Source organism: Asterias amurensis, chromosome 2, assembly GCF_032118995.1.
Source record: "Asterias amurensis chromosome 2, ASM3211899v1".
Lineage (NCBI taxonomy): Eukaryota > Metazoa > Echinodermata > Asteroidea > Forcipulatida > Asteriidae > Asterias > Asterias amurensis.
The window spans coordinates 2,979,927-3,003,389 of NC_092649.1; the positions used below are offsets into that span (position 1 = coordinate 2,979,927).

The 23,463-nt window shown below is 39.1% G+C and overlaps 1 protein-coding gene across 3 annotated transcripts in view; it reads left to right on the forward strand.

Annotated features, from left to right (window-relative positions):
* The first annotated feature begins 890 nt into the window (after positions 1 to 890).
* Positions 891 to 23,463, forward strand: part of LOC139953117 (uncharacterized) — a 36,461-nt gene continuing 13,888 nt past the window's right edge. For 2 of the 3 annotated variants that reach the window (XM_071952536.1, XM_071952551.1), the window contains exons 1-15: positions 891 to 1,329; positions 6,511 to 6,679; positions 7,202 to 7,304; positions 8,250 to 8,434; positions 11,258 to 11,445; positions 12,216 to 12,406; positions 16,019 to 16,119; positions 17,180 to 17,470; positions 17,746 to 17,973; positions 18,842 to 19,046; positions 19,942 to 20,376; positions 20,957 to 21,114; positions 21,377 to 21,638; positions 22,461 to 22,679; positions 23,042 to 23,216. In XM_071952536.1, coding sequence (XP_071808637.1) covers positions 6,612 to 6,679; positions 7,202 to 7,304; positions 8,250 to 8,434; positions 11,258 to 11,445; positions 12,216 to 12,406; positions 16,019 to 16,119; positions 17,180 to 17,470; positions 17,746 to 17,973; positions 18,842 to 19,046; positions 19,942 to 20,376; positions 20,957 to 21,114; positions 21,377 to 21,638; positions 22,461 to 22,679; positions 23,042 to 23,216 — 2,809 coding nt within the window. In that variant the 5' untranslated portion in view covers positions 891 to 1,329; positions 6,511 to 6,611. The remainder of the gene's footprint in view (positions 1,330 to 6,510; positions 6,680 to 7,201; positions 7,305 to 8,249; positions 8,435 to 11,257; positions 11,446 to 12,215; positions 12,407 to 16,018; positions 16,120 to 17,179; positions 17,471 to 17,745; positions 17,974 to 18,841; positions 19,047 to 19,941; positions 20,377 to 20,956; positions 21,115 to 21,376; positions 21,639 to 22,460; positions 22,680 to 23,041; positions 23,217 to 23,463) is intronic. The other variant, XM_071952544.1, reaches the window with a different exon arrangement.

The window sequence follows — 23,463 nt, forward strand, 5'->3', positions numbered from 1 at the left end:
ACACGCCCAGATTTAGACTAGCTCAAAAGTGTGCCGCGCCAAAAAGGCTGATTAATTTGTGACCGAAGCTAGCTTAGGTCTTCGATCCTATAACAAGTGCCCACATAGCCCACTCCGCTCCGCTTGGTATCGAAGTGATCCGATGCATGAAAGTAGAAAAATACTATTTTTATGTCCAGATAACATTTGCCCTGAGAGCGTATCGCGGAGTGTGTAGGACTAGGATATGACCTTTTATTTGAAATCACAAGGTTTTTTAGTCATTGTTCGTTGATCAATAATTATAGGTGGCGCTTGTTGTTGTTGTAAGCATATGGAGGGAAAGACGACTCAGTACTTCTTCTTCTTTTTTTTTGGGGGGGGGGGTGGCAAATGTACATATGCATGTCATCAACCACGGAGAATGATTGGCGTTCAACATGATTTTTTTTGTTTTGTTCATTTAGTCCGACGGTCTTTTTTCTTTGTGTTATTTGGCTCATGTCTCGATATTATGGCCACCAAAAGTGAAAACTACTAGTTTAAACTCGCTGGTACCCTGTTACGAAATGTAGTTTGAGAGTGCTCGTACAACAACTGGGGTTATCTACATTATTACAAAGCCCCATAATCTTACGTGTCTTCTACCTCCATGGTTCAAGGAACAGTAAATGTTAATTGAATTTATTGCAGAATCGCAAAGGCAATATTATTATCAAAGCATCAAGTGTGATATTTCCCCCTCTCCGGCCGGTTGAGTAGACTGAACACGCAAAAACCAAGCCGAATGGAATTTGGACGAGTGAGCCCAATAAAATGACAAACGCTAGGTTACCAGCGGCACACATTCATTCATTAGTAGTAGTAGTGTAGCCTAGCCCTGTCTATCAAATCGAGAAACCCGTAGTCTGTTCCTCTATGGCCGCCATCATGAATCGCCTGTGAATACGAATGCAGTCTTAGATTATCTAAAAATTAGGCGTTCTAAAAGTGAAGAATTACCCTCATAATAGCTCGTGTACCGGATTGGATATATACCCACTGTATTCCTGGAGAAATAATCTATCAGCTTTTGATAAAGTGAAATGTGAAACTGCGTTTCCGCGACCTGTAGCAACCAGTGAATTTCGGGCAGAGAAAACAGAGGTCCGTTGGATTACGCGTAAGGTCTGTGTAATGTCAACCTAATCGGCTGTATACTCTGCATATTGTGAACGTAATGACATACTGCACCGTGGCTGTTGTGCGGACGTTTTGAATGCGTTAACATTTGAATGCATCCTGTGAAATGCATTTCACTTTGACAGCGAAAGGAACTACCCAGTATATGAATATTGCTCTAATCATCAGGTGAGTTATTTTAGGATTAATAAATAATAATGTGAACAATTTGTGTGAAAATCTCGTCCTGATAGTTGCAATAATTTCGAGGGGAAAATATCCTAATTGAATTTTATTTTTAAATTATCAACATTTTTGAACAACAACAATCATTGACAATGTGACAGACATGTCATGAAATGTATTCTAATCTGTCGTGTCTGTTGTTGGTGGTGGTGTTAAAATTTATGCAAATATATTAGAAACTGTAACCACCCAGTTTAATAGACCTGAGAAATTGAATCAATCAAAGTTTGTATACCAACTTTAATTTAGAGATAAGATGGACAGCTACAAATGTAGCAGTGGGCTGGTCTGCTGATGTGGTGTGTGGGTGATGGCAGAATACTGAACAATGCTGAATGTGAAATGTGAATAGCTGTCCTTTTTAAAGCTTTGAATCAGATTTTAAAGTCATAGATTCAGTTTTCTAATCCTCTCATTTTCCACAATATAGATAGAGCCTTTGTCTATATAAACATGAATTTAAATTGTTGTATTTTCTACACATAAATCCCCTTTCCTCTCGACTCAAAACTCACTGTGCACTGACTCCGAGTTCATGCAAGTTTAGTTGCGATAACGTAACCCTCCTGCCAACTTGGGTAAAAATAATATAAAAAATGTTATTTTCATGAATATAAATTATCATTTACATAAATCAGGCTACATTTTCTTTTTCTTTTTGAAAAATAAACAGAACTTACACAAATCTGTATCTTGTGTTTCTTTTTTGTTTTTTTTTTACCCAAAATTTGGGTAAAGAAGAAATACAACGGTAAAAATTTCTTTGGTACGAGTTAACTTTGGTACAAATTGACTTGTGTACGAGTCAACTTGGGTGTGAGTTGACCTGTTTCCATTTTGGCCTCGGTGTACAGTAGCCATTCTTGGCTATACTTATTGCGGCGTTCTGTGTATACGCCATACGGCGCCTTAAAACATCAGAATGTGGCAATAAGCAGTCACTATGCCATTTTTGAGATATGGAAATATAATACATACTGTAGAGTGCGTTTTAGTGACCCCAACCAAAGCCCAACCAACTCAACAAGTTGGTTAAAGGTCGGTCTGAACAGCATCGTCACCGCACTCAACCGAACACGCGAAAACGCTCAACCAACCGAGAACCAATGTTTCTGGTTGGGGTCCCTAAAACGCACTCTTTGTATGGCACTATCATGTAGGCTTTGGTAAATTTGTCAAACTCAACAGTGCACTACATGTTCACCATATCTCAAAAAAAGCCTATGCAATTGGTGAGCCCCAGTTCTTTCAGAAATTGATATGTTTACACAGCATATAATTTTAAACAAACATTCCCTTTGTGTATTGACTCTTTCTTTATATAAGTGATTGAGACCATGACAGTTATCAGTCAATTTGTCTTTAGAGAGACCACCAAAGAATAATTATGAAAATGTAATTATACTGAAAACTTTTATAAAGTGCACAAATCCATAAGTGCCCATGACAAACTACATAAGTGGCGGTTTGTCTGCTGTTCAACAGCGGTGGTTTGAACAATAAATGCAAAACAATTCACACATTTACTCTGTACTTGCTTTTCTGAAAAATGAAATTTTTTGAGTTGGCCTGTTTTGCCTCGTAAGGGCCGAATAAAGTTTGGGATGGCAACAGTTGTTTCCAAGTTTAGTTCTGAAAGCAGAACTAAAAGACTTCCCTGTTTTGTCTTTTATAAAGTTGTCGCTAAGGTTCACCCGTGCAAATCAACACATGCTGCGATACTGAAATAAATAATGCTCCCCAATTTCTTTCCTCATTGGTTGTCTTGTGTTTCATGTGACATCAAGACCAAAAACATTTATTGTGTATTTGAGCATGGTATTTGTTGTTTATACTAAGATGAAAAAAAGTGAAACCAATTTGTATGATTTACATTGTACAAGTGAAGACATCAGAATGCAGCATTTAGTGATTAAAATCTGCTCACAGCTTACAATAAACATGAAGAATTCAATCAAAGGATTATTGAAGAATTTCAGAGCTTTAGAGCAATTGCCTTTCAATAATTGTCAACCCGGTTCATACTTCATATATGAAAAGGAATGCAAAAATCATTAGGCCAAATTCGCCTCACTTTCACTTGAATTTGAACTAGGCTTTTGTATGGCAGTTACATTGTAGTTGATGGATGTGCCTTTGATGATTGATAAAAGCATGGAATTTCGAATTTTGCCAAAGTCAGAGTATGTCATGACATGAGAAACGTGATGTAGGGCTGCTTTGTGGATTTGCCCTTTGAAAAATTACAAGTAAATTAACAATAACAAGCAATGACAGCAGCCATTTGAAAATGGTTAAAAATTGCTTTGTTTTGATTCATTTATAAATTTTGCAGTGGCCAAATACATATTTGCATGACCTACCCCGAGTCTTTAACCTTACTGTGTACCAAATGCCATTCTGGTATTATGTAAATGACACAATTCCCCCAATTGTTTCCCTCACATGTAGGGCCACATGCCCTACAAATTATGTGTCAACTTGAGTCTTATGTGAACATTTATTTGTAGAAGAGATTATTTCAATTATATGGACTGTTAACTTTTAAACTGCACAGTGCACTGTGTTGTCCATCAGCCACATGTATTATGGACTAGTAGGACAACCTTTACTCTAGAGCAACACTCTATTATTTTGCTCATTATCATCACAATGCAGTGCAGTCATGTCATCAATAATTTGACAGCTTCTATTATGCAATTTGTAGATCACATGACTCACTGTTATTGATATTTCATCTTTTGATGTACATGAGTACGTAAATGTACGTACAAAATGTGATGTATGTACGTACAAGTACTGTGTGTGAACGATGCATTGCATTGTGTACTGTGTGAACTGTTCATGTAATGTAAATGACATATTATACTAGTATAGGTTTTCTCGGTCAATTTCGGAAAATGAGCAGCCAATTTAACCTCCAAGCTATTCTATTTTGCGCGAAGTCGAATGCAACTGAAAAGGGTCATTCGATTTTGTTTTATGATTAGTCTAATGTAATGTTGCGTCATTAGACTTAACAAAATAGTCATTCAATTTAAGAATTCATCAAAGCAGCATTCAAATTTGCAGACGCTTCTTGAGGCGTGTGTGTCACGAAAAAGAATGACGATACGCTAAATTGAACAGAGTGCTAAATGGTATTTGACTCAACTCAAAATGAAATTGAATGGCCGAAATCTGAATTTGAAACGCAGTAACAACTGGAGAGGCAAAACTGCTTTACTTCGAACACACGATAATGAAATTGACTGCTGATTTGCCGAATTTGACCGAGAAAACCTATGGTGCACAGTGTACAATGAATTCAATTTGTTATTAATCCGTTGTCCAAAATCAGGGAGTGTGCATTGTATCTACACGTACAATGTAACAGGCTGCTACAATGTATGCAATGCATTAGTTGTTATACCAGTGAAATGATTAGAAGAAAGCATGCCATACATGGTAGATATAATTCTCAAGCTACATGTACTCTAAAGTTAAGTGCATAATTAGCAATGGCCCAAGCCTTCTCTATATTTCACTGTGGGAGAGGCCAGCATACATGCATTAGCATTTCAAAGGCTGCCTTCAAGGTGAGCGTTGCTGCCTGCTTTCGCTGCACTGTGCAGTATTCAGCCATGATTCAGTGGTACAGCTTATACTGTAATACCAAGTTGTAGTGTGTAGCAGTTGGTCAGCCTGAGGGGTGGGTGCTCTGTGTATGCATTATGTACATGTAGTCCCATGTGGTGGTATTATTATTAAAGCCATGATTAAAGTAAATTGGGTGATGATAGCAGAAATCTTAACCCAAGGAAAAATCTCTATTACATGTACTTGCCACTCGCCAGGCTACACAAAATATATTTTAGAGTTTCATTTGCAGACTCAATGCCCTTTGACAAACTTGTTTATTATTAGATGCAGCTTATTACATTGACTTTTTAATCTGAAAAATGAACTTCATATTAAAGTGTACATTAACATCAGACAGTTATCACTGAAATGAAAACCAGCAACTGCAAATTCATCTGACCCCGATTGGGGATTTTGCCTGTGTGGAATTCGTTGTACAATGTACATCAAATACATTGTACAGTGTTTAGGCCTGAAAACATAAGGCCATGAGGCTTACAGCGTTAATGTAGTTGCCAAGGGACCAATTTCATAGAACTACTTAAATGCAGAATGTTAATTGCTTACTTGTTTTCTGCAAAGCAAAAGTACGGTAAGCTTGATGCAGTCACCAGAAAATGGAAAACGTGACGCCACAATTTTTCTAGATAATAATCTGTATCCTTAAATGATGTACATGTATATCATGTACACTATGTACATTTAGCAAATATCTTTTCAATTTAAATTCTCTTGATTAAAATATCCAGTCTGCCCAAGTGTAACAATCAACCCATTCAAATCAGACATGCAAGAATAGTGTTGATAGATACATGTAGTTGATAAAAATAGCCCTTCATATGTCCAATATAATGTAAATTTAATACCAACACCTTTTGTACTCGATCGACCTTAAATTAGAGATTTTTAACAAAATTACTAATGAGGTAGCTGAGTCTTACTCGGCCAAAAGCAATGACTCATGGAGTCAGAGCAGATAAACATGAAAATGCTAAACACTCACTTGGAATCAACATGCTTTGATATTATTCCTTGCTGTAGGAATATAGCTGGGTGTGGAGAGCAAGATGTATCTACTAGGGAGAACCTGTATACTGTAGGCCCCCTTTAAAAAAATAAAATCAATAAACAAATATTATAAGGAAAAAAATTCTACCGTAAGTTTGACATGATTTTAAAAAAAAAATAGATTTTTAAAAAGATTCTGATTACCAGAAATCTTGCCCTTTTTAGTGTTTACATCTTTGTTTGTTTGTTTATTTATTTGATTTAAAGCAATCTGCCTGTTGCCCATGGGCAGGATCCTGGACGGATAACATTTTTGCTGATTGTTTAGTTTGTTATCTTTGTATATTATGAAGACAGATAAGCTATGGTTATTATCTACATCACTGTGGCAGTTTGGTATTTGCATTTGGCTTGTGTTTGTGGTAGATATTTATCTTGCATTGCCTGCAATGATTATCCACATAGCATTTTATTTTATTTTTTCAAACTGTACAGGGTCCTGAGGACAAAGCAGTTGCCATGTGTGCAACGTGCAGCGTCCCTTGGACTTCAGCTGCCGTGCCTCCCCTACTTTGCCCCATGTTAACAACTGCGTAATGAGTAACGTACTATATGACGGAGCATTGACAGACAAGAACTATGCTGCCATGGCTGCAGGTTCTGAGTAAGTAAAGACAGGAAGTTAATGTTCTTGTTCCAAGCCAAAAGGCACAGCCCCCCCCTTCTCCCCCCACCCTCCTACCAATTTGGAGCTTATTGCTTGTGCAGCACCTTCACAGTGTTGACTCATGTTCTTGTCACGTGGCTGTAACATCCGCTCATTTGTATGCCCTGTTCTTTGTTTGTACTAGGGTTGGTTTGTTTGTGAAGGTTTCTCAATGTTTCCCCTCTCAATCAATAAAGTTCTATTTCATGTTTAAAAATAGATTATGTACCCACTACATTTGAAGAGTAATTATACATGCACTCATGGTAAAGACTGAGAATTTTGCTTTAAATGAAACAAAAATGGACAGATATACAAAAAATCAAATATGTGGATTCAATGTAGGCCTATGCCTAAAGCTGTATAATCCAGTAAACAAATTGGAAAAACTGAAAATTAAAAAGAAATATGGCATTCAGAGTTTGCTTTGGCTCCTTGATTGACAATAACTATTGACAATAACATTTGTTTTCTTTTCAGTCCCGAACCAGTAGAAGAGCCCGTGGCAACAGGAGATGTCATAAGTCATCCCACACATACAGCTCAGACTACAACCAGTCATTATTTTGGATTGCCCTACCAGGTACATAAATGTGGGCAGAGAGGTTTTACCATTGGGATTCAGGTTGTGGTGGTTTCTGTTGTCTGAATTTACAAACATTGCTCAGCTCCAGTTGATGACAGTTAGCTGTTTGTTCATCAGAATAGTACTATGCTTGTCCTTTTAACTGCGTTACTGATGTGAAGTCTGCTTCAGGGCTAGCCAGCTAGGTTTGAACTGGGCGTACCTTTGAAACAAATAGGCCTACATGTAAATCCAACCACATGATTTTCCTGAATCTCTTGCAAGATCAGCCGTCGATTTCACAAAATTCTTCCTAACTTAGGATTAATCTTAGGACTTGGGACAAGTTCAGTTCCGTATACGGAAACGTTAGGACGCATTGAACCCGTCCTAAGTTAGGACGGGTTACTCGTCCTAACTCGAGATAGGATTAATCCTAGTGTTTCGTGAAATCGGCTGCAGAACCTTAATATAAGACCAAGCACGCAAGTACTGTTTTGTAAAAGTAGATATGGGTGTTACCGCTTATTGTATTTCCATAGATCAAGAGTTTCTCTTAACCCTAACTCTTCAAAGTCCTCTAAAATCAACCGCAGGCTTTTGATTAGTTATGAGGATTGAGGATTGTTTGCAAATGTAACACTGGGTGATGATTAGTTAAAGATTGAGTGCAAAATAAATACATCATAAAGTCTGGATGGTTTGGGAAGACTAAGGGAGTGTGGTCAAGCGGTGTGATGGCACGCACCACGCACAGGGTATACGGGTGGGTTTACAGCGGCGTCTTTTCGGAGCAACTAATGCGACTGCCCTGAGCGAGGCTATTGCCGAAACAAAGTATAAAAAACTCTGTGACTTGAACAGGACAAGGTGCAAATCTTTAAGATTTGAAACTGTTTTCATAATCTGTGAATATTGTTATTGTCATTTAAGCCACTCTTTTTGTTTTCTCTCTTTGGACAGGATCATAATTACGGAGCCCCTCCTCCGCCCACCCCTCCAGAGTCTCCCTCCCCGGAACCACTACTCTCCCCCGTGCCCGCCAAAATCAACGGTATATTTGATGAGCCCATAAAGCTTGAGGTTAAAGTTACAGCGAGTCCGGAGCAAGTGGAAAGTAAAGACGAGGGGGTGACCAGGTGCATATGGTGAGTTTGTTGTTTTGCAGTGTTTGTCAAAATTGGTAGAAGTTGGTGTAATCTCCCAGCAACAGGTAAAGAGTTGTTTGGAGGCTGATGGCTCTACTGCCCAAATGTGTGCCTTGGTGCCCCATTGATTAACAATGTTTGATACTCTGATTGTCATTGGAATGCCTATTTGAGGTGCCCACGCCCAACTCCAGGCATGAGATCATACTTTGTCTCCTTTTGAAAATTGAGCAAAGTACATGAAGATTTGAAAATGTCACGGACAAATCTACCCGTTTTTCTTGGTGATAAAATAGAATTAGCTCTTACAACCTCCTTGCAAACCAACAGGACTCATGGTATCAATGCAAACAATAGTTTATGGCCTGACGCTTCAACCATGGCAGAGTCTATCTCGACGGCTAAATGCTTTGAGAAAGACTCTGCCAAGGTTAAAAAATCAGGTTGTTAAATATTTATTGCCCTAACGTGCACAATGTAGGTCACTATGCATGTTATGTATCCCTGAAAATTTCAGGTAAATACACGTAGGAAGACTAACTTTAATACTAGTCCAGGATACTTGACACAATTGCAAGATTTTAATTGATTTTTCGCCGCAATAGTTATTTCCTCTTGTTTTCTTGGATAATTATGAATTATTGAAACGCAGGACAGGATGTATCATACATGTAAATTACAGTTCAAAAGGGGGAGGCCTATCTACTTGTTTTTTAAAATGTATTTTCTTTGAATGAACTTCAACTTTCACTGGTTTGTTATTTCATGGTACATTGTTGGAGCAATGGTCACATCAAGTGCGGATGGATACTGGTCTTGGACAATTTACCAAAGTGATGTGTTAAACCCAGCCCTGGCACTGGGCATTGAATCCTGCTAAAAGCACAAATTTATGCATTGAAGTTTGCTGGGGACTAGCAGATATGTGTACATTGCTGAATGCAGTACAGTGGAACAGAGTATGGAATTTCTTATGACTGTTAGTAAATGCATCAGAATACAAAAAACCTTTGAAGTCTGTGGCAGTTTAAAGCAATGATTACTTTGCTGAATGCTGTCCTGATCTCATAATTCAGAGTTGACATTCACAATGAGCCCTCTGCTAGACGGTCATGCACACACTGCAGCAGGTGTTCCTGACCAGAGGCGTATTATTATAGTTCTTTTGACTGTAGGTGTTGTACTTGTATGTGGCTAATGTTTTGTCTAATAGTGGAGAAAGGGTGATTCATTGTTTGCAATGAACCCTGACTTGGTGATACACACCTACATGTATACACCTGCATTGTGTGTGCGGAGTAACTGTAGAGGGACCTCTGGTACATGTAAAACAGCTTCACTCACTGCAGTTTTATAATTAAGTGTACTTGTACAGTATTATGGTGGCCATGATTACTACTGAAGTGATTAGTACTGCTGGTAGCATATTGGCTTTCAATATTATGATTACTGAATCTTGATTGACCTCAGTCGGGTCATTCTGTTGTCACTGTTTTGAATTGACAAACCAGGATGAATGGGGAGTGATTTTCGGGGCTGAGGTCTGACTGACTTTACTGTCATGTATTCTCCTTGAGGAAGAAACGTAAGCCCATAATTGTTTTTTTCAGTATTTTGGTGAACACTATTTTTTTGCCCTTCAGAAATCGGTCTGGATGTAAAATTTAGTTGCAGTTTTTATGTGATCAATGAGTCAGTTGTCCTGGCGAAGGCAACGGTGGTCATTGGCTCATTGCATTACAAGAGTACATGTACAAACATGAAGTGGGCCTGCAACAGTGGTTTATGGTGTAGACTTATGATTCTCAAATTCTTTTACTCTAGGAGGTTTTTATAAATCTTTCTATTTGGTGTTTAAAGTTCTCATGACAAAAGCACATGTGGCCGCATTCCTTTAAACTTTGGAGAAATGATAAAATACTAAGTTCTTATACTGGCAGGCCCTTTATCACAGCCCTGAGGGAATAAAATCAAAGTGCTCTTTTTTTTTTATTTCAACAGGATAATCAAAGCTATGTACTTAAATTGTGAGACCCATTTTGGTGCTGCGGCTCATTCAGAAATCACCAGAAACTCCAGGGCACAATAAGTGTATGTCGGGTTCTTGTACGTGCAGTACACTTAAAATTCAGAATAAACCAGACAGTTCTAAAACCATCTTAATTGATATCATTCACAGTATGTATTTACAAACAAGGCCCTGTTGTTGATATTGAGATAGATTATGATAATCATTTGGATTGGAGTCAGTTGTTAATGTGAGAAATTATTCCGGTCGTTTCTTCTGTTCAATGTCTTCATTGGTGAGGAATTTTTAGTTTCATTTGATGGCAATCCTCAGAACATCATGTGACCAAGGCTTCTTAAATTTTGTTGTTCTCGGAAGATTGAGGTCGGAGGACAGTGAGAGAATTTGTGGTGTATTAGAAATAGACCTTCAATTATCATGTAGCTAATACTTTGCATGCCGTTTCGATAGTTCAAATGAAGAAAACAAAATAAAAGTGAGAACTGTCGAGCGATTTATAGGGGATGACCTTTCACTGTCCAATATGAAGTGTATTGGATTGATGAAGGCAAGAACTACACATTTATTTCCCACCCCCCCTGACTTTGTGGTCAAGTGGTAACGACATTTGAAACAGGTCTAGTGTTTGATTCCAACTTTTGATTGCCTTTTCCTGGAGGGATTTCAGGAAGCACAGAATGTTGAGTGTTTTGTAACCACATTTGATAAAAGGAGACATTCAGTGACAGGACAATGTTATTATGAGTGTCAGTCAGTCAACTGATAACGTCATGTATAATTATATTGGCCCATAGCAATTTTGAGCACGACGATGGCTACATGATCTGCTGCGATGGATGCTGCGTCTGGCAGCACGTTGACTGTATGGGTCTGGAGAGGGACAGCATCCCTGAAACGTTCTTCTGCGAGAGGTGCCAGCCGAGGGAAGTGGACTCCCAGAGGGCCATTGAACTCCAGAGCAAGAAGCGTGCTGCTATGTCAGGTAAGATCCAAACAAAAACTCTCTTATTTTTTTTCTCATTTTTTTTCTTCTGACTAATCTTTCTCAGTTCCAATTAATCATCAAATTAAAAACAAACCAAAGTAGATTAAAAACAGTCCAGGGCCTGATTTGATAGTAGTGCTAAAAGCAGACAGTCTTGCCTTGCAATTTTGCATTCAGCAAAAATTAGCAGGATGCCAATTAAAGATGTTTGCACAATTTTTGTTGTGCTCTGCTACCTTTCCCCCCTACATGTAAGCAGCTGTATAAAGTTTGGCCCATAATGTAAACTTTGTAACATAGTCACTGATGTGGCCTTGATTGCAAAGACTAATGCAACTCCTTTCCTTATAACATCAATAAAGAGATGTAAAACATTCAATACATCGGTCATCCAGCAGACTTGAAAAGTCTTTGGTGACTGTTGAAAATTCCTTGCTTTGATTACGATGTACCCATACATTGTAGCCTTAGACAGATTGCACTGCCCTGAGTTTCCACTACAACATACTACATGTAGACAGCCTGGCATTTAATAGATTGCTAGAAATTGTGCTACAGATTGATTGCAGTCTCAATTGGACTTGTTCATGTAGTTGTGTGTTTATTCATCCTCGCACAACATAATGTGGAGACGCCATTGGCAGAAATTAGTCTGGAGCAATTATGTTAATATGTAACGCATATAAGGATCCCAACAAAGAAATTCAAAGCACAATGTAATCATGCCGAGAATATAATAAACTCTTTGATGTTGATTCATTGTTTAGATGACTCATCCAGTGATAGCGGCGACGAAGTACCAGTGGTAACCGTTGGCTCAGCGGCTACCTACACCGCCATTTCAAACTCCCCTACCAGCCTCACTCTGACCACCCACAACAAAAACAAGAAGATGAAGAAGAAGAAGAAGAAACGGTGCAGGGATAAAGAGGACGACAAACACCATAAGAAGAAAAAGGTTAGAACACGCCCCCAATCCTCCTCCCATTCTGGAGTTCAACTCCTAGCCTGGAATGTCATGGTGGTTACTAGTGCTGGGCAAATAGTGAAGTTTTGTTATTCGGATACCGCTGGCCAACTATCCGAAATTAACCGGATATTCAAATAGTTTTTTTGCCGCTGGAGGGCGCTATTAAAAAAAAAAAATCAAAACAAAAAATCATTATTTATTTTTTTGCCACTAGAGGGCGCTGTTCATTTGTGAATGAGATCTTATGGGCGGATTGATATTAGTTTTAGACAGTGTCACTCGGTTCATTCATAAAAATGACCCGATCTAATTTAAAGATGGTGATTTGCTACTTCTTTTGATCGTGACTGACTCTACGTGAAGGAAATTTTTTGTAATCTTTGAACAAAATACTCTTCACGGAGGTGAGCATAGTTAAATACTTAGTTTATGCTGTTTTATGCTGTCTTAATACTAGTTTTATAAGGAATTAGACAAAACATTCATATCAGTTGTCGCCCGACGTCCGCGGATATTCGGATATTAAAGAATATCCTATTACTTGGTTGTAATTACAGAACTATCCGATTTATAAATAGGTATTCGCTCCCTATGCGGATATCCGGTTAAGAAAAATAAAAGGCATTCGCGGTTACGGATAGGAAAACCTATTCGCCATTAACCGGATATTCGAATAATTTGCCCTGGCCTAGTGGTTACTGATGCCCAAGTCTTGGCCGTGGTGCCTTTACAAATGTTTCCCCCATGCTAAACTAAGATTAGTTAAGGGAAGTTGCCCTTGAAAAATGCACTTTCCCTTTCCCCCAACAAATATAAGATTTCTTGTCTGTACATGTATCTTGTTTTATATGGAAAGATAATCTATTGACATTTGTTGGCGTCTGATATGAGCAACAATAGCAATGTGCTTTTGTTCAAGGAGCTGTGACATCATGATCAAAGGACCCCCCCCTCCCCCCTCCCCCCCCCCCAAGTTCTAAACTTGAGGTCTTGAAATCAAATTCGTGGAAAACTACTTCTTTCTGGAAAACTATGGCACTTCAGAGGGAGCCGTTTCTCACAATGTTTTATACCATCAACCTCTCCCCATTACTGGTCACTGTTCAAGAAAGGTTTTATGCTAATAATTATTTTGAGTAATTACCAATAGTGTCCACTGCCTTTAAGGGCTTCATAGTGCAAGTAAAAACACTAGTGGACGGTTCTGAATCGGCAAGCATGAAAAGGAAGGTTTCAATCAAAGCTTCGTTTAGGGAAGTGAAATTATAATTTCATAGAAGTGAAGTGATAATTTCATAATGATTACGTTATGAAGTTTTTTTTATACACGAGGAAGTGTTTGTCGTCGGCAAAACCAAAACCGTTTGGTAACAGTGCCAACACGCTGGCATTTTTCCATGTGGAATTCTTTGAAGAACCTCAAGCTGTCCCTGGTGTGACACAGGAAACATAAGAATACAAAACTCCCAACTGTATATAATACCCAGCAAGCAGACGTCATCCTCTGTGCATGCCAGTGTTGAAAAGAGGACAATGGTGTTCATTGTTTTCTGCTGAGGAAACTGGACACTTCAGAATGTTCTATAATTGGTTTGTGTATAAATTACATACACCCACAAGAATTTCCCTTTTGAGTGCTTTCTGAGAGCGGTTGCTGAACTAAAACTTGACACATACGTAGACACCCCAACCCTGTAAATTTTTGTTCAGTTTTTGGTTGCTGTGTAAAGGTACATGTATTAGTTAGGATCAGTTAGGGTAAAAAACATCATTGTTTAGTTTTAGACTGAAAGCTTACCGATTATGAAGTTCATACTAGAAGTGTTTCTTTCAATCTGTGAAACATTTCTCTCTGAAATGAAGTCACATTAGAGGGAAACAAGTATCTGAAAACCTTTAACCAAAACAAGTAAGAGCTTATTTCAAAAAAAAATTAAAGACAATTGTTTACATGCTGAAAATAGCACAGTGTTTTTTTGTCACAGTTTTCTCCTGATCGCAGTCTCACAACAGCAAGTAATGTTCAGATGTTTGTTATTTCTATGATAAATCACTCGGACAATAAACACTGTCTGTGACTACTCTACACTTCCTTTTTAAAGCCATTGGACACTTTCGGTTAACAGTATTGTTCAAAGGCCCATACTTCGTGTATCACAACTGATATAAAAAATAACAAACCTGTGAAAATTTAGGCTCAATTGGTCATCGGAGTCGGGAGAAAATAATGGGGAAAACCCACCCATGTCTCCGCACGTTTTGCTGTGTCATGACATGTGTTTAAAATTAATCCGTAATTCTCGACAACGAGAATTTATAATTGTTTTAATGTTTTCTCAAAAAGTAACGCATTTCATTGAATAATGTTTTAAGAGAAGTCTTTCACCATTACCTTTTGTAAACCCTGTAAGTTATTTGTAAATCTGTGTTTTTTTGTTTTTTTTTCTGTGCCGAAAGTGTATAATGGCTTTAATACCTTTAAGTTGTTAAAGCAGTTTAATTCTCTGGAGATCTTCTTCTGTATTGGGCTACATATGTATACACACATTTTGAGAAAGTTAGTGTATGTATATAATACCTTTAAGTTTTTAAAGCAGTTTAATTCTCTGGAGATCTTCTGTAATACTGACAGCTGTATTGTGTTCTGAGTGTACATTGGGCTACATAATATTAACATTATTAACTTATTTTGTAACTTAAATAGTTTTTATATTGATTGTGTATTCTATGTTTTTAATGTGCACAATAAAATAATTCTAATTCTAAATTCTAATTCTAACATGTATACACACATTTTGAGAAAGTTAGTGTGCGTATAGACAATGTGTATGTAGTGTGTGAATCAAGTCTTGCAGCAAACATTTGCACACATTTTTAGATGATCAGATGATCAGGCATAATATTCATCCCATTTGAGTCTGATTTCTGACCATCAGAAAATCAGTAAAAATCATTATTACATATTAAATGGCCTAAAAAGTCTATTTTTAAGCCTACCCCATCAACATGTGCATGCATTTCAGCCCTTAAAGGCAGTGGACACTATTGGTAATTGTCAAAGACGGCCTTCACAGTTAGTGTATCTCAACAGATGCATAAAATAACAAACCTGTGAAATATTGAGCTCAATCGGTTATCAAACTTGCGAGATAATAATGAAAGAAGTTGTGTGCGTTTAGATGGTTGATTTCGAGACCTCAAAGTCTAAATCTGAGGTCTCGAAATCAAATTCGTGGAAAATTACTTCTTTCTCGAAAACTATGGCACTTCAGGGGGAGCTGTTTCTCACGATGTTTTATACCATCAACCTCTCCCCATTACTTGTTACCAAGAAAGGTTTTATGCTGATAATTATTTTGAGTAATTACCAATAGTGTCCACTGCCTTTAACTATACATACTTGTACTTATTGTCTTACATATGTTTTACCAAGGGCCAATGTTCATGCCAGGATGATATTATTTATTATTTTTTAATTTGTCCTCTTAACTGTTTTAGAACACTCGTTATTTTGAATTGGAATCTGCACCCAGATACTTTTTTTTTTTAAATCAGGTTTATGAGCCTACTCTTTCATGTGTTTTGTTTGTTTGTACCAAGAAGCGACACGGCAAGAAGTGCAACAAGTCTGATGAGATAACAGCTCCTGAGGAACTAAACGTTACGGATGAGGAGACTATGCCAGCGTGGAATGATTCACGGTGAGTCACACTGTACACTAATTCACAGCCAGTTTATTACCCATTCATTAAAGAGATCTTTACACTGCAGTGGGTTCACTGTAAATCACTCTTCGGACAAAAGGCTGGGGTGAAACTGTAGAAGTGTTTTAGCTGACAGGCACGCAATGTTGTGGAGTCAAGTTTTTTACTCCATAAAATGGCCGACCGTGTTAGTACGCAAAGTAAAAGGAAAACTACGCGATTTCGAGGCATGTTTGTGTGGATCATTCTACTTTGTATCTTTCTATTCACATCGATCTCATAACTAACGGTTTCAAACGCTTTTCATGGACCAACTCAACTGACCCAAGTAATCGTGTCCCTTTAAGCACGAAGGTTATAAATATTCTCATGCTCGAAGCACTCATTTCCCCCAGCTTTGTGAAACATGCACAGCAGCTGCCCAGGTGGTTTTTTTTTTTCAGTTGTAGTTGAAGTTAACGCTTTCAAGTGTTTATTTTTGTTTCATCAAAAGGGATGTCTGTTAAATAATAAGCGTTGAGTTACATCTTGTTTTGTTGGGATCTTTTTTTTCTGGAGAAGAGTTTTTGTTCTATGTGTTATTACTTAATTGATGCTGGGTATAAAGTGTTGTAAAAAAAAAAAGTATAAAACTTGGGTACTAAAATTAGTTGCTTAACCCTACTCCTCAAGGCAGCTTTGCAAAGAATTGTTCCTTCTCTTTTAAACCTTTTTGGTTGATAATGAGGTTGACATACATGCCTCTTGCCCTCAGTATGGTTGGTTCAGCAGGGTAAAGATTGCATTTGTGATCACAGTGTTTTTTTTTTGCTAAAATTGTTGGTAGATTTTTATTGTTTTAATAAGTTCTGTTTAATGTGTTACAGAAAAATCTGTTGCATCAGTCAGTCACGAGAGTGTGAATGTGTAAAAAAAAAAAACTGTTATGAGTAATGTACTGTCATTTTTAGACGTTTAATGTGAAGAATATAAGCTTCTGTAGTCACAGAGTCTAATCTTTAAGCCTGTCTATGTCTAATGCATTAATGTCATGTGTTGTTGATGTGTTACCCCACAGAGAAATACATGACCGGTACGAAGAGGCTGTCTGCAACCAGAACAGCGCCGACATACAACACATCATCTCATCCCATGGGAAGGGTCTGAAACCAGACCCGTCGTCGCCGTTTCTCTTTGGTATGCCCAGACCAACAAACCCTCAGGTGGACCTGAGCCGACTGGGGAAGGGGGCAACCGTTGCTGGTCTCGTGGCCTCGGACAACCTCCGGAGTAATGATTTCATCGTGGAGTATTGGGGGAAAGTGATGTTGAAGGAACAACTGGAAGTTGAGAAAACTTTCTTCAAACGGTGAGTGCTCTATGAATATGCTATTTAATGTGGGTTTTCTGCGCAGTTTGGATAAATCTCAGGGCGGCCGTTTGTTAGGCGGGGCTGGAAAAATAATGAAAATGATAAAGAAAATTATGTATTCTTTAATAGACATTGATGTGTGGTAAAGCACTGTATACTCAATGCTTTCCGAGGTTTGTGTATACAAATCTACAGACATACTGCTTGGGTGGGATTCTGCACTTAACATTTGGAGCAGATGTCATAAAATGTTGAATTATTGTTTCTTGTAGGCCTTACCCGTACGTCCTCTTCTACTCCAAGTTTAACAACGTGGACATCTGTGTTGATGCGCGGAACTACGGCAACGTTGCGCGGTTCGTTCGGAGGTCCTGCTCGCCCAACGCCGAGGTCCGACACTATGTTGAGAACAGCAGCCTCCACTTCTGTCTGTTTGCACTACTCAACATCGCTAAGAACAGTGAGGTCACCATCGAGTTTGACTTCAATTACACCGAGAGGTAGGTTAAGTTCGGAAAACCACCCTTTTGAGTAAAGCCCCATTATCCATTTTGAGATGTGGCGGACACAATGCTACAACACTACGGTTTGGGTTAATTTGTGTGTATACACCCAAACCAAACAGTTCACTCTTATCACGTCCGCCATACCTCAAAAAGGCTTAGAGCAGTGGGTAGACTCTCCCGCCCAACTTGCTCTTGCTACAAATTTCCACACAACTGTCCACAAGCTAGCTGCACAAACAGAAGTAACCCATGCACCCTTTGTTAGCCTTACTAGCAAGCTGAGGTACCAGTGAATCAGTATAATCTCTCAAGCCCAACTGGCCCTTGCCACAAAGATCCAAATGAGACTGTGGACACTCAAGTAAGTCCACACAGTACATGAACCCTGAAATTACTTGATTATACTGCAGCTGCACAATTTGACAAAATAAAGAAACTGGAAAGGTACAATGTATTGTTCTTAGTGACGGTGTCAGCTATACAAACATACGAAATCCATGCAACCAATGCTAGCCTGGAAGGTACATGTATATGGTACTTAGTGACAGTCTGTGTTGCCAGTGTCAGCTGTACAACCAGGAGTCGATTTCACAAAGAGTTACGACTGGTCTTTTCTTGAGTTAGGACAAGTTACTTCCTAACTTAGGACTAGCTATATGTTGTCCTAGATTTTTCTCATAAGTTGGATGACAATTTTAGCTGCAGCTAAGTTAGGACTAGTCCTAACTCTTTGTGAAATCCACCCCTGAAGAAACCCATACACCCAATTCTAACCTAGAAAGGTATCCCGTGGCTGTCTGTGGTACCACCAGTTTCTGTCCAACAAGAGAAAATCATTTGTTTTAATCAATTTCTCTAACAGCCCCTACCCAGTGCACTGCGCCTGTGCCAAGAAGAACTGTATGGTGAAACGCCATTTCAGGAAGCAGAACCACCAAACGACCAAGGCCAAGAATCATCTAGGCAACCATCTGGAGGACACCACGTCGCTGTCTGTCAGTTCTAGCTTCACTAGAAAGAGAACAGTGTCTCCTTTGAGAGTATCCCTGTCTGCACATAATGCTCAGGTACTTTACGCTTTAACCCTTGAGCAAAGTTTTAGGAATCACTGTCTCTGCCAACTGTCCAAAACATCATTGCTCCAAACTCTGTCTTGATTTCCGACTTAAATTAGAGAGAGAACATTTATATTGCACCAAAAATTGTTTGGACATTAAACTTTAAATTAATCAGAAAATAAACATGGGCCCCAGTCAAGATACCATGCTGTATGCCTTTGCACTCTATCGTTCCTCACAAACTATACAACCCTTAAAATTAGGCTTTTTTGCACTACTTCCTACCCGCATGCAAACGGACTATAATCCTAAAACTTACTTTGGCATGTTTGGGTGAGGCACCAAATTAAGTAGAGTTTGCTGTAGTTGGAGGCGTTGTTAGCTGCAGCAGGTCAAATCTGTTGACCGTTGGTGGGGGAGGGGCTGTGTTTGCCATAGATGGGTTGCAATATGCTATATCGACCGCCATCTTTAGTGCAAAACAATGGAAAAGTACACATGCTGTGCGTGGCTCTCAGCCAATGGTAGCTCCGTGCACAATTCATCAAATATGGCGACCGATGATGCCTATTGCAATCCATCTACTGGCAAATTTCCTTTATGCCACTTTCTTCACCACATTTCTCTTTTTGCAGCTTGCAAGTATTGACAGCTATACAAATCTTAGATGAATTATTAAAAGTTGTCTGTAAAAGATCAATTATCTGTATTTCTTTAGGTACATATAATCAGCGTGACAGGAACACCTTACCCAAATCCCTTGACTCTGATCCTAAGCTGGCTGTTCTGTGTGTAATTGTTGACTTTGGGCCTGTCTGTACTCAAGAAGGTGTTAAATTATACAATGTCACAGAAGTCTGTTACTGAATAATTTATGCTGTCACTTTTTCCCAATTTGGCGCAGAACCAAGCTGAGTTGCCGGTAACGACCAATGGTGATGATTCCACCCATCATGACCCCATCAACCCAGAAGCGTCCCCAACGCTCTGCAATAGCAACCCAGCCCAACCACTGGAGGCTGAAGGCTCCGAGGAAAATCAGGAAGATAAGAAGCCTACCTCAGCTGCCAAGAAGATGACTCGAGAAGAGCGCAAAATGGAAGCCATTCTTCAAGCCTTTGCCAGGATGGAGAAGACGGAGAAACGACGCAAAGAGGCACAGGAGAAGACATCCAGTACGAAGCCCATGACGACCACAACGTCCACGGTGACTACAACAGTAGCTGAGACGATAGTATCCACGGAAACCAAAATGCTAATGAGTGCCACTGTCAAGGAAGAAAACCCAGAAGAAAGTCGGGCTTCAGTTGATGCAACAGAAGAGGTGGTTGTAAAGGAGGTATGGATGTAGCCTTGTTTCCTATAGCTAGGAAATATAACTGTTCTGTTCGAACTTCTTTTTCTGTCAAGGCTCTTTGTGAAACAGGTGAAATGTCGTATTGTTCAAATAATTAAAAAAAAATTCTGAAACTGTGTTTGAGGTTTAGTCCATAAATATGAAAACTGAGGTCACCCTAGTTTTCTTTATCGACAGTGTACCTTAGACATGGTCTGTCTTTAAATCGTTTTACTTAAAATTAAAATTCCCCAGTTAAAGGGTTTGGGTACTTTTTGTACGACACAAAACACAAATGTCTTAATATTTACATTAAACCTACATGGTTTAAAGATAATGATGGTAGAGAGCGTCACTTAAAATTTTACTTGCTGAGGTGTTGTAGTTTTTTGAGAAATAAGGAAAACAATTTAACAAAAGATATTTGTTTGGAGCTGAAACTTCTTCAGGTACATTATATCACTAGGGACTTATATCATGGCCAAAAACTTGATCTACAAGAGGTGTCAAAATCCTTCAAGTGTGAAATGATGTAAACTGATTCCAGAAAGTCAATTTGTTCTGCCTTTGGTCTTCTTGTCAGGAGCCTGCTGCAAGTCCCACCAGAGAAGAGGCAACAGCGGTAGAGGTGTTGGCCCTGGATGTATCTGCCTCAGCAACCGTTCCGTCTGTGTTGACACCGGTAACCACGGCACCTGTCCTGACTCCTGTAGCTGCCACACGGACAAAAACATTCAAAGGGTGAGAGCAAATTCTAATTTGAATTAGTGGTTAGAAAGGTATTAAGGAAAAGGTTGAGTGAAGTACATATTGTGACAGATGGAAGATGGAATAATTATTCCTTTTTGTATGCAAAAGAAATTTCTTTACAGGCCTTAAAGATTTTGTTTGTTTATAGCACTCTTAAATAGCATCTGTCTGCTGGGCTAGTGAATGAATCAAACACTACTGGCATAATTTGTAAGTTTTTCCTACGTTTAACTTTTTATTCCTTGGATTGCAGGAGGAAGAGGAAAGGCTCAAGACGAAGAAGCCGAGCTAACAGCGGAGCGTCCTCTGTCTCCCTGGACATGTCGTCCCTTGATGAGGAGTCCAATCCAGCCCCAGGACCTCAATCTGTCTCCTTACCGCCGTCGGCTCCCAATCAGACATCGTTGTTAATACAGATGGCGCTTAATAGTCCAGTTCACGGTGCTGACCAGCAAGGGATGGCCTCGCCGATACCAGCATGCAGCAAGCACTTCAAGTTTCCTAAGACGAAGAAGGTAAGTCAAAGCAATTTCATGTTCTAATCGGTATGACGCTTGATCCAGAAGTATTTTAAATTACTTCTTTTATTGTTTGGTTTAGGTGACCTCGTTATAAACAATACCTCTTGTAAAGTGTTGAAATAAATGGTTTCGTGCATCGGACTGGAGTCGTTGTGGCTAAGTTATCAGGATGTGGTTTCGAATCCTAGTCATGACACTTGTATCCTTGAGCAAGACACTTTAATTGCTTCTCTTTTACCAAGGGGTACCTATGAGGACAGAGATGGTTCTTGTGGTTGATTTAGCTTGGTGCGCTACATACATACAATGCAACGTAGATGGTTTTAAGGAAGGTAATAAGCTGACCCATTAGCATCACTGAGAGAGGGATTCAAGCGCTTTGTAAGAATCAGTTATAATTATATGGTTCAATCAAATCATGAAGAAATTAAGTTTTTTGTTTGGCCGTTTGTTCATACGCAGTAGTTGTCAGCAAACAGGAGCTAGCCTGGTTGCTGATAAGTCAGGTTGAAGCCATGTAGTTGTGATCACCAACATTAAACCCAATTTTATTTTTAAATAGATATAGATAATAGCTCGGCCAATTTCAGAATGATGCCTAGAGCGGGAAATACAAATGAGATTGTAGGGGGCACTCGCAAAGCAGGAAGTTCTTTTATGTACACCTGGGCTGTGACATACAATGTAGATATCTAGAAAAATTGTGTACATTCTATTTGGCTCTTGAGCTACTTATCAAGTATACTGTAGTAGAACTTGCTTAGAAATGTTCCTTTGCTCAGTGAAGTAATCTGCTGATTTGATCCCTCTGTGTAGTTTTTCATGAACGAGTGGTTGAACGAGAAAGCACTAGAAGCTTCGGCCAACAAGCCTTTGACAATCAAGACTGAACCATCGGATATCTTGACATCTAGTAACTCGTCGCCTGGGTCGTCTCTACAACTCTCCAAGCCGAGCACTCTGTGGGCGTTGAACGCCTCCATCAGCAAAGAGGTCAAGACCAACCTGGAAGCCAGCTTCGGCTCGGCCAAGAAGGTACAATATGAGTGGATTGGAAGAGATAAATGGTGATCTGGTTTAAACAAGTTGGAAGAGTAAAAGTGTCTGGAACAAAAAAGAAATAAAAAAATATCTTAAATTTTTTTTGTGTGTTTTGAACTTCAATTGCATTAGAAATAGCCCATTAACTGGTTCATAAGATTACTGGCATACATTTGAAAACACTGGTTTCAGGTTTATTTCCTTTATACATTTGAGGGAGTACAATGCAAGGGATAACTTTAACAGAACTAGGTGAAACAAAAAGCCAAAACTCGCATATAACATGGGACAGTGCCTTTATACTTGCACCTGTAATAATGTACTTCTGTTTGCGTGGTTTTGATTGGATTTGACAGAGGTGGCTTCGGCAAGCCATGAGTGAAAGCAGTGGGCCGGTGCCAAAGGCCCAGAGCAGCAACAACAACACCAACGGTGGCTCGGACTCACCGATCTGTAATGGCACACTCAGCCCTAACCCTGCAAGCTACCCGGTCAGCCCGGCACTCTCTCCTAATACTAGCGGCATCAATGGTAATGTATCTTCTTCAGCTTTGACCATTCAGGAGATTATCTTAGGGCTGCACCCCACCAAATAAACTCCCATGGCATACAGAGCGAAATGCTTTATTCATAAATACCTCGGACAGTTTCGCTATTCCTATTGGTGGAGAGCGTTTCACGTGGGGGTGTTTTAACGGTTGAAAATGACCAGCTGGAGCTGTTTATAAGCGTTTGTTTTCCGGATACGTTTAGATGCCTACTACTACATGCACGAATG